Genomic DNA, 12,346 nt, shown 5'->3' with positions numbered 1-12,346 from the left:
GATCGAGTCAGCACATCCTTGTGGTACAGCGCTCAGCGGAGCGCCAGGCAGTCGCGCTCCCAATACGTGCATCACTTTTCCTCAAAAGTGAAAAGACTTTTGTGACAGGTCTCAGACTTTGAGCGGCCATATCTCGGTAACTATTGATGGTCCACCTGAAAACTCTTCGGATTTGGAACGGGGGCCTGGCAATCGCCACCGCCGCCATTTTGACGAGCAGCGCGAGCGCGCTCGTCGGCGGCCAGCATCCGTGGCGCGGGGGACTCGCCTTCCAAAACGGTCGGGTATGTGGCTCCGCCCGCAACTTTCTCGCTGACACGCGCGCCCCGTCGAGCCTGCGGCGGGCGCGCTGCGGTCGCACGCCTCCCCAAGTCGTCACATAGTGCCACGGTGTGCGGCCTAGACGTTCGACCCCCCTGGCCCCGCCCCGCCCCCCCCCCCCCCCGCCCGCCTCTGGCTCTGCTGTCGGCTGTCGCCTGCGGTCGTGCGGTCTGTGTTTTTGTGTGTGCGCTGGTTAAGCCCTTGGCACCGCGGGTGCTGGGGGGGGCGACAGGGGGGACGTGGCCCTGAGTGATGTGTACGCCCACTCAGGGTGTGTGCATCAACGGGACAAAAAGCAAAATCTCTCTCTCACAACGGGAAAGAGACGCAGCGCCTCAACTCTCACCCTCCTCGGATCGTCGAAAGCTCGTGCTGCGCTGCACGATCCTCGCGTTTGACACCCGGCTTGGCGACGGCTCGCGGCCCCCTCTCGATGACATCACCACATCATGACGCGCACAGTCACCTGCACCTGTACTAGCGGGTCGCCATGAGCGCGGTATGCTTCTCGATGAGCGAGCGAAGGCCCTGCTCATCCGCCCCGCGCATCATGTCGACCTGCTCCCCATCGCGGAAGAAGAGGAAAGTCGGCATCGAGGACACCCCAAGCTCGGCCGCCAGCTCTGGCAACTCGTCGACGTCAACCTTCACGAGCAGCGCACGATCCGAATAGTGATCAGCCATCTCGGCGTAGGCAGGCGCGATCCGCTGGCACGGCCCGCACCACGTGGCCGTGAAGTCGAGAACGACCAGCCGATCAGACTCCTCGTTGCGAATGGTCTCCCACTCCTCGAGCGACTGGAGCTGCGACACGCCGCCACGGAGCCGGACCGCCACGCTGAGCACGCCGCGGCGGCGCTGCAGCGCCGCACGTGGGCCCGCGAGCACGGCTGGGCTGCTGCCTTCGCACACCGACGCAATCAAGGCGGCCACGAACCACGAGCTCATACGGCGAGTAGAGGCACACGCACGCCCTTTCGAGGTCTCTTGGCCTCCCGGGGGCCCCGAAGACCTGTAAAGAGCAGCGACCCAATGGGTCCCTCGAGAGGGGTACCCTGGGTGGGCGGGGCCTCTACTCGCCAGAGCTCATGCAACACATTTTTGCGAGAAAAAAAACGGCTTTTTGGGGACCAAGTCCTCCCATCCGCCATCCCAAGACACAGCCGCATTCCTGAGACGAGAGAGAGAGATTTTTAGCAATACCAAACAACTCTAACACTCACACATCATGAGACGCGAGAGAGATTTTTAGCAATACCAAACAACTCGTGTTTGTGTTGAGACGCGCGAGGGCAGCCTCCTTAAAGGCAATGGGGTCTAGATTTGGAGCGCTCGCCGAAGAAGAGTACGACAAAATAGCGCCCGTGTGCCGTGATTGCCTGCACGCTGCCCGCACTCACGGACTCCATACCCGAAAGAAAGAGAGGGGAGCTCGCAGGAGAGGTGACGAGTGAACTACAGGTAGTGGCAAGTGGGGAAGGCAGCCTCGATCGCCATACAGACATGGGTGCGAAACCAACGACAAGACCAAGGCACGGGCAGAGGAGCGAGAGAAGAACGTAGGATGGATAAAGCGCCTGTTCACGGCATGGAGGGTGAGCCACGCTGAACGAAATGAACGTAGTAAGAGCCAAACGGGGGGAAGCCGGGGAAGAAGGCTCCGAGGAGAACGAAACACCAGTGGTAATCCCGTCGTCAGCTGTCACGATGCACCCGAAGGGGACCCCAGAGCCAACATCATCGGTGGAGGTACAAGTGTTCGAAGAGAGAGTGGACCTGAGCAACGATATGACTTGGCGGCAAATGATCGCAGTGGGCGTCAGAAGAGTCGTCCTTGCGCGAGGAGAGCTCGATAAACTCGAGGGGCCAAAATATGCCGCGAGGAGGGCAGAGCTGCGACGAAAGGCGGGGAGAAGCCGCGAGAGCAAGGGATCGGCAGGCGGCGGCGGCGTCGCAGGACGAGGCAGACGAGAACGACGCGACAGAGGAGGAAACGACAGGAGGGAGAACGACGAGAGTGGGACGACCGCGAGGTGGCATGAAGGTTGCAGAGCGAGAATCGGCGAGGGACTGCGAACAGGGAGAGAGAAAGACGCAGACGCTCGACCAAGGGTTAGGGTGGGCGACGGCTCACCACACTCCTCCCCTTTAATTCCCTTTGTGTGGCGGCGTGCCGTCCCTTTCTTTTAGTCCTCCCATCCCTCCCTTGCGTTCGGTCTGTTCGTTTCTTTCTCGTTTATTTTACGTTTTAGGACCAAGTGCGCCCGTGACTGTACTTGCGGGAAATATCAATATATGTTGCAATAGTTAGAGGAGAGGCTGGGCCTGGGCTGGTCAGGTCTCAGGACCGCGTCAGGTTGGACTCAACATACCAATAGGGGGCGCGCCCATCCGCATCCCGCTTCCCGGGCCTTGAAAAAATGGCTCTAAATCGTTCAAAACGGGCCCAAATCGCTTCAAAATCGCTTAAATCGCATAAAAATCGCTTTGAACTCGTGATTTTTCGATTTCAGCCCCCACATCTAGGCGTCCGAACTCCGATGAGATTCTTTGAGAAATGTCGACACATTTGGTGCTCTTGGAGCTTGGAGGTTAAAATCAGCGATCAATATGTCAATATATTGTCAATAGCTAGAGGGGATGCTGTCAATAATCAATATCAATAGTTACAGACAGGGCGAGAATCAATCTTTCCCGCCCTCCTTAGAGACTGTACACCGGCCGTATGGCAAATGCCAATTGGCAATTGCCAAATCCCTCCAATGTCCACTCTCACGGACACAGTGTAGTGTGTAGTCGCCAATCCGCAATCGGCCCCGCACCTGAGCTGTGCGTGCCGCCGCACGCGCCACGCCGCACAGCGGACCAATAACGTGCCACGGGACCAATCATGTGCCACAGCCACCGCGCCTGGCGTCCCACGCCCAGCAGTCTCCGCAGACTCACTCCTCGTCAGTTGCCCTTGATGACTTCGCACGGTGATGCGTCCTTGGGCTTTACGGGGTGGGGGGCGAGCGCCGAGTCTGTCCCGATCGGCCACCAGTTCTTGTCGACGGCTTTGTACCAGTCGACGCACCGCTTGAGCCCCTCCTCGAAGCTGACCTGGCACTTCCAGCCCAGCGCCTGCAGCTTGCTCGAGTCGATGTAGTAGCGCACGTCGTTGAAGGCGCGGTCCTCCACGTGCGTGATCTGCGCGGCAACCTCCTCGTCGCTGATGCCGGGCGTGACCGCCTGCACGAGCTTCTTCGCAACCTACAGGGCGGCGCGCGGCGGGCGTCGCGCGGGCGCGTCGCGGGGCCTGCGCGTGCGCGTCGCCCGCAGCCTCGAGGTTGGTGAACTCGTCGTCGCAGCCGATATTGTACACCTCGCCGTCCACGCCCTTGTGCATGATCGTGTCAAACGCGTTAGCGACGTCCGTCACAAAGATGAAGTGTCTCGAGTTGGAGCCGTCTCCGTGGATGCAAACCTGCTCGGACGGGGCGGGCGTGAGCAGAACCGTGCGGCGGGTGCGGAGCGCCGCCGCGGCCGAGCCGCCGGCAGTCCGTTGACGAGCCGCCGCACGAACTTGGGGATCACCTGAGGGACAGACGGCGGGCAGCGCTCGCGGCGCGGCGCGGCGGCGCGGCGGCGCGGCGGGTGGGGCGCCGGGCGTGCGGCGCGCGCCTTTTCGGGGTACTGGTGCGGCCCAAAGACGTTGTTGCCGCGCGTGACGATGATTGGCATCTTGAACGAGTACCTTGCGGCGAAGAGGGGGGGCTGGGGGTAAGGAGGCAGCGGGTAAGGAGGCGGCGGGTGCGGAGGCGGACGGCGCAGCTCGGGGGGGGGGGGGGGCTCGCGCGGCGGCGGGGCGGAGTGCGCCAGTACGATCGCGCGATGTTCTCGGCGGCTGCCTTGGTCGCCGCGTACGGGTTGGTCGGCTCGAGCACGTCCCCCTCCTTGCGGCTCGGCTCCTCGGAGTAGGAGGAGCCGTACACCTCGTCGGTCGACACGTGGATGAAGCGGCGGATGCCAGCCTTCTTCGCAGCCTCCACGAGGACGTGCGTGCCGAGGACGTTGTTCTCCGTGAAGGCGAACGAGTTGCCAAACGAGTTGTCCACGTGCGTCTGCCAAGTGGGCGCGCGCGCGCGCGCGCGCGTGAGCGAGTGAGCCGCCCGCTGCGAGGGGCGCAGTGTGGCGGTGTGGCGGGCGCGGCGGGTAGATGAGGGGATGGGGAGGGCAACCTGCGCGGCGGCATGGATGATGGTGTCGATCTGCTCGGTCTCGAGGACGTAGTTCATCAGGTCCGCAGAGAGCAGGTTCCCCTTGACCATCTTGAAGTTTGGCTTGTCCTTGACCTGGTCGAGGTTGTGCAAGCTGCTGCAGTAGTCCATCTTGTCCAGACACACCACCTGCGCCGCCGCCGGGAGAGCGCCCACGCGCCCGTCGGGTGGTGCCGAGCCGCGCCGGCGACAGGGCATCCGGGCGCGGGCTGAGCACACCTTGTACTGTGGGTACTTCTCCACCAGGCCGATGACGACGTGAGACGCGATGAAGCCCGCGCCGCCCGTGACGAGAATGTTGGTCGGCGTGTAGTTTCCAACATCGGCTTTTGAGGCCGGGCGCACGTGCCCGCCGGGGTGCGGCTTGTTCCCGTTTGCCGACATGCAGGTAGGGCGGTCAAGCAAAGAGGCGCTGACACAGTCCAGGCGCTGCACAGAGAGAGGCGAATTCCGTTGTTTCCTTGTTACGGGCGTACCCCAAATTTGGACAATTTGACCTATTCTGACTGTGGGTTGTAACAAAGTTTGAACCACACGCGCGGCGCGAGGCCTTGCGCCCCATGCGGTACGGGGCCGTGAAACCCATCGCCTGGGGGTGCTAGGACACCGAGAGACATGATCCAGAAGTGCCAGGCAGAGGCACACCCATAGTGGTCAACACGAGAACGCCGAAATCGTGACCTCGGAACGCGGTCACGGCAAATGTCAGATTGAGATTGTAATCAGTATAATGATGGTGCGGGCTCTTGAGTCTTGTAATTATGCATCTCGCTCGCGCTCAAAGAAAGATAACAGTCACGCCAAACGAGGGAAGGAATGGCAATGCCAATGGGCGACGCCGCACGCGGCTTCACGTTTGGCCCGCGACGGCGACCACCCCCCCCCCCCCCCGTCCTTTGGGTGCGCGCGGCCCTATCCTCTCTCTCGCTCCCCGATCGTGCCTGAGAGAGTGTGCCGCCAGCAGCCAAGACGAGTGGCTACGCCCTCTCCCTCCCTCCCACCCCTTGGCCCTGGATGCGCGCGCGGCCTTCATCCCGGTCATCCATCACTTGCGCCCTGCCGCGAGCTTGCGCGCGCCGAGGGTTGCGGCGGCCGTGACGGCGACAGCGGCGGCGAGCTCGAGCGAGGAGAGCGGCTCGAACACCTTGATGTTGGAAGACGAAAGCGCGCGTATGCGGGGGCTGAATGTGGAGTGCGGGGGGCAAGGGCGTGTGTGTGCGTGCACCGTCGCAGAGCTCGGGAAGCAGGGCGGAGCGGCTACAAACCTCCGACGGCCAGGCCGCGCGCGCCTCACGGCTTCTTGCCCTTGCGCGCGGCCGCCACGGCGATCACGGCGAGGGTGGCGACGCCCTTGAGGCCGAGCGAGTAGGCGGCGAAGCCGGTGGCGAGCGCCGCGTCGCCCGCCACGAGAATGACGCCGACGAGCGGCGCCGGCGCGGCGGCCTTGATCTTGGTGAGGTGCGGGACGGCCGCGGTGAAGAGCGGCTCGAGCGCGCCGTCGTAGTAGGCCTGCACCGCGGCGGGGAAGGCGGCCGCGAGCGTGTACGAGAGGGTGTACTTCGGGTAGGCCGAGAGCATCACGTCGGCGAGCCACTCGTTGCCCGTCGCCGCGACCACGGGCTCGCCGGTGGCGGCCGCCGCGAGGATCTTGCCGGTGGCGGTGATGGGGTTGATGATGCCGCCGCGCGAGTGCGAGATGGCCTCGATGACCGCGCCGTTGGAGAGGGCCGCGCCGACGTGCGCCTCGCGCGCAGGCATGAACTTGCCGTCGAGCTCGAGCACGTGGTCGGGCGTGAGCGCGAGCGAGCCGCGCGCGTGCGTGAGCGTGATGAGGAGCGAGGCCTTGCCGTCCTCGACCTTGTGCTGGTTGACGACGACGCGCGCGGCGGTGTCCGCGTCGGAGAGCACGGTGTCGCCCGCGGCGAGCTCGGACATGGGGGCGCGCGTCGCCGCGTCGCCGGCGGCGCCGAGGAAGCACTGGGCGTACGCCTCGGCGGCGGGGGCCTGGGCGGCGGGGGGAGGGGGGGGGGAGGGGGCACGGGGCACGGGTGTGAATGGGCGCCTCGCTAGTCCGACTCGCCGCCTAGGGAGCGCGCCTTGGGGTCGAGGAGGCGGCACGCGTGCGTGTCGCGGGAGAAGCAGGGATCGTCGCCATCGCCGCCGCCGCCGCCACCGGGGGAGGGCGGAGAGGCCGGCGGAGAGGCCGGAGAGGGGGGGGGCAGGGACGGCGGGCACAGAGTCGCCAACCCCGAAGTCATCGTTGACCACGGGAAGCCTCCGCATGAGTTCTTGATCGCAATCTTAGGTTTCGCAAAACTTTTCGCCTCCGTCTCGTTGTCGGCGTTATAAACAATGCGGCAGTAGGTAAATTTCCCTTCGACATATTCCCAGTCGATGCGCGACCACTTGTCTTTCGCATATTCCCAGTCGATGTTCTGGCCGACCAAGTATTTCTCGTCGTTGTCGTATTGCGTGATGTTGGTGACACTGTCGGGATTCGGAAGGTATGCGTCGCGAAACTCCGTCTCCGTCACGACGACCTGGTGGAAGCTGCAAGGACTATACTCGCCGTGGTACTCGCCGATGATCGCCAGCTTCGCCGAGGCGGTCAGCACGAAGGAGGTGAGGATGAAGGCGGTCGACAACATATATAGGAAGGGGCAACCAGTATGTGGTGTGATTTCGAGGAAAACTCGGCGTATGCGAGCTCGCGGCGCCCCGTTTTCGGGCTCCGGGGGCGCGGGGTGGGCACCGTAGGCGGCGGGCGGACGGGCGGGCCGGGCGGCGGTCTGGGCCGGCGGTGGGGCGCGTAAAACCATGCAAAACGCGTATGTGGTGCGGGCAAAAGTGCGCCGTTTTCTGCGCCGGCAAACGGCGCACTTTGCGCCGCCGGCGCAAATGTGCGCCGTTTTCTCCGCCGTTTCGGCGCACTCTGCGCCGCCGCACCAAATAGGGGTTTTCACACCACATACTGGTTGCCCCTTCCTACATCTTCCACATCGCGTCACCTCTCGAACTCCCATGGATGATGTGCTGCCGAAGAATTCTTCAAAAAGCGCCGTAAAGAAGAAATTGGCGCCATTATCGTTCTTTTGACGTAGAACGTCCCAGCCGAAATCCGCCCGGCACGATCGATCAGTCCACAATCGTCGGCCCGCAGCGACCCGCAGCGATGGATGCCGCCGCCCCCCCGGCCCCTGCGGCTGACGCGCCGATGCACGACCGGCCTCCGTCGGATGGCTCTCCGGCCTCTCCGGCCGCTGACGCGGCCGCCCATGCTGCTGCCGATCCGGTCCCTCTCACGCTCAGCGATATCCGCACAAGCTACGACTCGGGTCTCGGTTTTCATCCTCCTCTCACCTCTGCCGCACCAGCCGCAGCACTCGCCGGACAGTAGTCGAGTTTAGAGCAAAAGAAGTCCAACGGTTTGTCGAGCTTCCGCATGATTATTGGGCTCAACCCGGTTTGCCTCTCGCACCCCGTCTGTTTTCCTTTCCTTTTTTCTCTACAGCACCGTCGCGAATGTAGCGTAGCGGAAGGTTTTCGTTGCGGAAGCGGAAAGGACAACGCAGTGTGAGTGAGTCACACTCACCTGTAGTGAGCTCAGAGCTGTACACGGAGCGAGGGTCTGTACCGAGGCGTACAGGAACGATACAAGCAAGACTACATCAGCCAAGCCGCGGTTGAGCGGACGTCCGACAAACAGAGCAATAAGCAAGCCGGCCTGACACGTCCCGCACATGTCCCTGTTCACACAGACATCTCGCTAGGATAGAGACGTCTCTCCCTCTCTCTCTCTCTATCTATTCATGAGGAGGGCGTTCACACTCCCAACATCACCACACTCCCCCTCCACACACACGACAGGTGTGTATTCTTTTTGCTTGGCCGTACGAAATTCTGCAAAAACCTGGCCGGCCCCTGCGGTGCCCCTACCTACCTACCTACCTACCTACCTTACTTATGGGAAACTAAAAAAGAAATCACTCGATCGGTGAAGGTGGGGTACTATACCAACTAGAGTGATGGTTGGTGGTACTCTCCTGCAACCACAATCCTTCTTGTGACATGGCAGGCCACTCTCAAGCCCTACAAGCATCAGATCACCCATTTGGGGAGGGTTGACATCGTGATTTCCGCGGAAAATTTCTTTTTCTGCTGTGAAACTTCCAGCGTGAAGAGAGGGAAAAACCCGACGGGAGGGCCCAGACCTACCCTACCTACCCCGTCCTGATGTACGGCCAAGCAAAGAGCGAGTGACGGGTAATCGTGGCCGTGGCCAAGAAAGATCAAATATTAAGGGCTCTATTGCCTACCGCGAAAAACTCGACGGTTTTGGGCGTTTCAGAGCACGCTGAATCGATTGGTTCTCGCCAGCCCCTTCCTTTCATAATTATTGACTCAAAACTCGATGATCGCGCGACTTTGGAGCCGTTATAGCTAAGCCAAAACGTTCCTCTCGAAAAATTGACTTAGGAAGCCGCAAACGGCAGCTTCTCAAAGCCTCACCGGCGCTCATTATTTGATCTTCTCCAAAACTAGGCCTGCGGCCAAAATTTTCTAAAGGCCGCTGCGCGGCCAGCGCGATGCGCAACCAGTCAGCGACCGACAGTCAGCAGCAGACTGTGACGATTGGCGGCCTCGCGCCCTCAGTCAACCTCCTCTACGGCTCTACCAACTCCCCTGCCCAGCCCATATGCCTCATCCACGGTGGCGCAACCACTCGCGCAGGGAGAGAGAGAAAGTCGGCGATCTGCGCCGCGCAGATGAGCTCCGCCTCGTCTGCGTCGAGGACGCCCATCGCAGGGCTGTCATAGCGCCATATGACGTACTGCATGTTGTTCATTACTTCGCAGGTGCCAACGTGTCGAGGACAATCTCACTCAGCGATGGCGAAGGCTGCCCTCCCGGCCGGCGGTAGGAGAGATGAAGGCTAATGTACTTGGCAGTGCGCGGTGCCTTCCGGCGCGAACAGTGCCCCGGTACGAAAGAGGAGGCGACGTCTCCCTCGTCCACGAGCGCCTCGATGTGCGCATCTCGACGGTGTAGCCAGCTTTAAGAGACGGGAACGAGCGGCGGTGAATCGCCGACAGCGGCGCCTTCCCGCACAAAACATCTCCACTCTCTCCTCTCCTATGACACGACAACGAATACGAACCTCGACACACGAGATTCAAAACACCCCCAAGGACAAGCTACGCAGAATCGCAATAATGGCCCTGGCCACCCCGGCCTCCCTCGAACGAGGTCGCCAGGACCCGCCGTGGCCCTGGCGTTGCCCACGGGCGGCTTGCTGCTCATCGACGCCTTCACCCTCGTCGACCTGGCCGGAAAATACGCCGGCCGCTCGGCGCCGCCCGCCCTCCTCCTCCACAACTAGAGTGCCGAACCGCATCGCCGCTCGGCAAAGTCATCGGTGTGATTCCCCACGGTGTCGTCAAGCGAGAGCGCGGTAGCCGCAGAGGCGATGGCGTCGACATCGGTGGCCTGCCCACACCGCCCTGGTACGGCCGCACTTGTGCCGTCCCCATGCAGGAGCGCCGCCACCGACGCCTCGAGCACGGCAAGCTTCTTCTCCGTTGCCGCACGCTCTTCAGCGTGCGCCGACTCAAGGGCCGCTAGCTTCTGCTCGAGGATACCGACCCTCTCCTCGGCATCCGTAGTTGAGGGGCAGCAGCTAGGAGGCGCCGGCGAGAGGGGCGAGAGCGGCGGCGACGGGGGCGAGACGAAGTTGGTGGCGATGATGTCGCCGCCGATGACGACGGTGCCGTTTTTGTATACTGTGAGCGCGTCCCTGCGGTTGTCGTTGGAGACACCAATGCCGATGCGGAAGACGGCGTCCGTGTCAACCCAAGAGCCCGCAGAGGGTGAGCTGGCGAGAGCATTGTAACGCCCGACCACCGTCTCAGCCTGGCTCTCCGCCTGGGTCATGAAGCCCAGCGCCGAAGCGGCAAGGCCGGATGCGACGGCATCGGCCCCCGTCGCGACAGAGTAGCGGCCAGAAGCAGACGTGCCCCAGCCACTCGCAAAGGACGCCATGCCGGATGCTGAGGTCTCTAAGCCCAGCGCGGTGGCAAAGGGGGCATCCCCCATCGTGTACTCGACAGCAAAATCAGACCTTTCCTTGCACTTGTGTCGCAAACTCGGCGCCATAAACGAGATCGTTAAGCGAGATCGGTTCCTCCTTCCTGGATGGCTAAAAAAGACGTCGGTCTAAAAAGAATTGCACACCCTCGCGCGGCCGTACCTACTCGCGTTTTTTTTAGGAGGCGGTCCGCAGGGTATGCGGCGCGCTCGGCATGAGGGAGCAGTTCGAGGCGGCGATGGCGGCGGGCGAGCTGCTCGAGATGCTCGAGAGCTTGCCGCGAGGGGCGGTCGAGGCCTCTGTCCGACAGATGCGGGGTTACAACCGCACGGGCGAGTGGCCAGAGCCCATTCTCACCAGCCCTGCCCCGCAGCGCGGCCGCTCGCCAAGCCCCGTCGATGAGTGGTCAGATGGTTAGTGCCCGAGAGCGAGGGGTCCGGGGGGGAGCACAAACATAGGACGCCCAGCCTTGCCCTCGTGCCGCCGAGTGCATATCCTATGCGAGAGAGATCCCCTGTGCCCTGTGCCCAGCCCTCTCCGCGCGGCGATGCGCCCTCCCCCCCTCGCTTTTGCAAAATCCTGCAAAGGTGGGGACGTGTCTGTCCTCGACCCAGCCCTAGCTTGGGATGTCCGTTGTATTTATTTATTTATTACTCGCGTTTTTGGCCCACCACCTTCGACCGAGCTCACCACCATCACGTGCGCACGCGATGTTCCTTTCCCGGTGGATCGCCGCGACGGGTGCCCTGAGCGTCGTATCTGTCGGCCAGTTGTCGCACCGCCGGCAGCAGCTCCGCAGCAGCCGCCCAGATGGCGCCGGTTAGGACAGGAGCGAAGCCGCGTGGACACGGCTGAGCGACGCCGTGCGCCTCGTTTGGATGCTGCAGGCATGCCTCGTTGGCGCGTCCTCCGCGCGCCCGCCGAGATCTTCGATCTCTTCGGTTGTTTCTTCGGCGTAGGGGACCAAAAACCCTGAAAATTTTCCTCGCCTGCGGCGGGCAATTAATTTCGCTACTTTCGCATTCACAGCTCTTTCACACGACTTAATCCGTCACTCGCTCCAAAAAGAATACACACCTGCACACGACGGTGGGAACGGCGCTCGCAAGGCGCAGCGGATACACCCGAAAATGACAGGATACATCCTCTCACTGGACATGAAGTCTCCATCCCCAGACGTGCACCTTCCCGTCATGGAGTGGGACAGCGCGCGGTTACACTGCGAGCGCCTCGGCTACAGCCTCGCTATCGTTCGCAGCGCCGCAGATCAGGAGTCGCTCGAGGCCGTCTTCGCGTCGCATAACAGAAGCTGGCGCGTCCACTTCTGGCTCGGACTGCACCGGTCGGAGTCATCCAGTGAGTTCGAGTGGGTCGATGGCACACCGTTGAACTTCACCAACTGGCTGCCCGGCAGTCCTTCCGAAGAACAGACGCATGTGTGCACAGAGGTGTACGAGAATGGCGAGTGGCAGTGGAAAAGCTCGCGCTGCTCGGGGCCCCGCTCCTTTGCGTGCTCGACATTGCCGCCAGTGATGCCGCCGGTCCGTTCTCCGCCGCCGCCCTCCGCCGACGACGGAAGCTCGAGTACGTTCGCGGTCGCAGTGGGCATCGGGTGCGGGGCGGCCGCTGTGGTCTTGGCCGTCGTCGTCGGCCGCGCGCTCGCCCGAACGTGGATAAGGCT

General features: G+C 62.6%; 6 protein-coding genes across 6 annotated transcripts; 1 reads left to right on the top strand and 5 right to left on the bottom strand.

The window, feature by feature from the left end:
- Nucleotides 1-822: 822 nt before the first annotated feature.
- EMIHUDRAFT_49264 (hypothetical protein) lies at nucleotides 823-1,080 on the bottom strand (the record flags this gene model as incomplete). Its single annotated transcript, XM_005778284.1, has 1 exon — nucleotides 823-1,080. A coding segment is annotated over one exon (258 nt), but the record flags the coding sequence as incomplete, so codon positions are not given.
- A 1,902-nt stretch (nucleotides 1,081-2,982) lies between these two features.
- Nucleotides 2,983-5,003, bottom strand: EMIHUDRAFT_367182 (hypothetical protein). Its single transcript, XM_005778283.1, has 7 exons — nucleotides 4,800-5,003; nucleotides 4,542-4,709; nucleotides 4,180-4,424; nucleotides 3,985-4,057; nucleotides 3,856-3,897; nucleotides 3,644-3,787; nucleotides 2,983-3,573 (listed from the first exon to the last, which is right to left on the bottom strand). Exons 1-7 carry the CDS (start codon nucleotides 4,962-4,964, stop codon nucleotides 3,274-3,276), a joined length of 1,137 nt encoding a protein of 378 aa, XP_005778340.1. The 5' UTR covers nucleotides 4,965-5,003; the 3' UTR covers nucleotides 2,983-3,273.
- A 622-nt stretch (nucleotides 5,004-5,625) lies between these two features.
- On the bottom strand, nucleotides 5,626-6,515 carry EMIHUDRAFT_237307 (hypothetical protein; the record flags this gene model as incomplete). The annotated part of the gene is made up of 2 exons (XM_005778282.1): nucleotides 5,626-5,761; nucleotides 5,875-6,515. The coding sequence occupies 2 exons, from the start codon at nucleotides 6,513-6,515 to the stop codon at nucleotides 5,626-5,628; spliced, it is 777 nt and encodes a 258-aa protein (XP_005778339.1).
- A 148-nt stretch (nucleotides 6,516-6,663) lies between these two features.
- On the bottom strand, nucleotides 6,664-7,228 carry EMIHUDRAFT_237306 (hypothetical protein; the record flags this gene model as incomplete). Its single annotated transcript, XM_005778281.1, has 2 exons — nucleotides 6,664-6,676; nucleotides 6,816-7,228. 2 exons carry the CDS (start codon nucleotides 7,226-7,228, stop codon nucleotides 6,664-6,666), a joined length of 426 nt encoding a protein of 141 aa, XP_005778338.1.
- Nucleotides 7,229-9,956: 2,728 nt separating this feature from the next.
- Nucleotides 9,957-10,733, bottom strand: EMIHUDRAFT_237304 (hypothetical protein; the record flags this gene model as incomplete). Its single annotated transcript, XM_005778280.1, has 2 exons — nucleotides 9,957-10,229; nucleotides 10,569-10,733. The coding sequence occupies 2 exons, from the start codon at nucleotides 10,731-10,733 to the stop codon at nucleotides 9,957-9,959; spliced, it is 438 nt and encodes a 145-aa protein (XP_005778337.1).
- A 1,062-nt stretch (nucleotides 10,734-11,795) lies between these two features.
- EMIHUDRAFT_237302 (hypothetical protein) lies at nucleotides 11,796-12,342 on the top strand (the record flags this gene model as incomplete). Its single annotated transcript, XM_005778279.1, has 2 exons — nucleotides 11,796-12,194; nucleotides 12,268-12,342. The coding sequence occupies 2 exons, from the start codon at nucleotides 11,796-11,798 to the stop codon at nucleotides 12,340-12,342; spliced, it is 474 nt and encodes a 157-aa protein (XP_005778336.1).
- Between the last annotated feature and the right edge of the window lie 4 nt (nucleotides 12,343-12,346).

The sequence above is a fragment of the Emiliania huxleyi genome, assembly GCF_000372725.1.
Source record: "Emiliania huxleyi CCMP1516 unplaced genomic scaffold EMIHUscaffold_248, whole genome shotgun sequence".
NCBI lineage: Eukaryota > Haptophyta > Isochrysidales > Noelaerhabdaceae > Emiliania > Emiliania huxleyi.
The sequence above is the reverse complement of the archived record's forward strand: the minus strand, read 5'-3'. Positions and strand labels throughout refer to the sequence as shown.

Excerpts from the sequence above, each read along its gene's own strand:
- EMIHUDRAFT_367182 (XM_005778283.1), bottom strand. The coding sequence starts at position 4,964 with ATGTCGGCAAACGGGAACAAGCCGCACCCCGGCGGGCACGTGCGCCCG. Across the intron at positions 4,710-4,799 it reads AGAAGTACCCACAGTACAAG|GTGGTGTGTCTGGACAAGAT; the intron begins GTGTGCTCAGCC and ends GCGGCGGCGCAG. Across the intron at positions 4,425-4,541 it reads TCATCCATGCCGCCGCGCAG|ACGCACGTGGACAACTCGTT; the intron begins GTTGCCCTCCCC and ends CCCACTTGGCAG.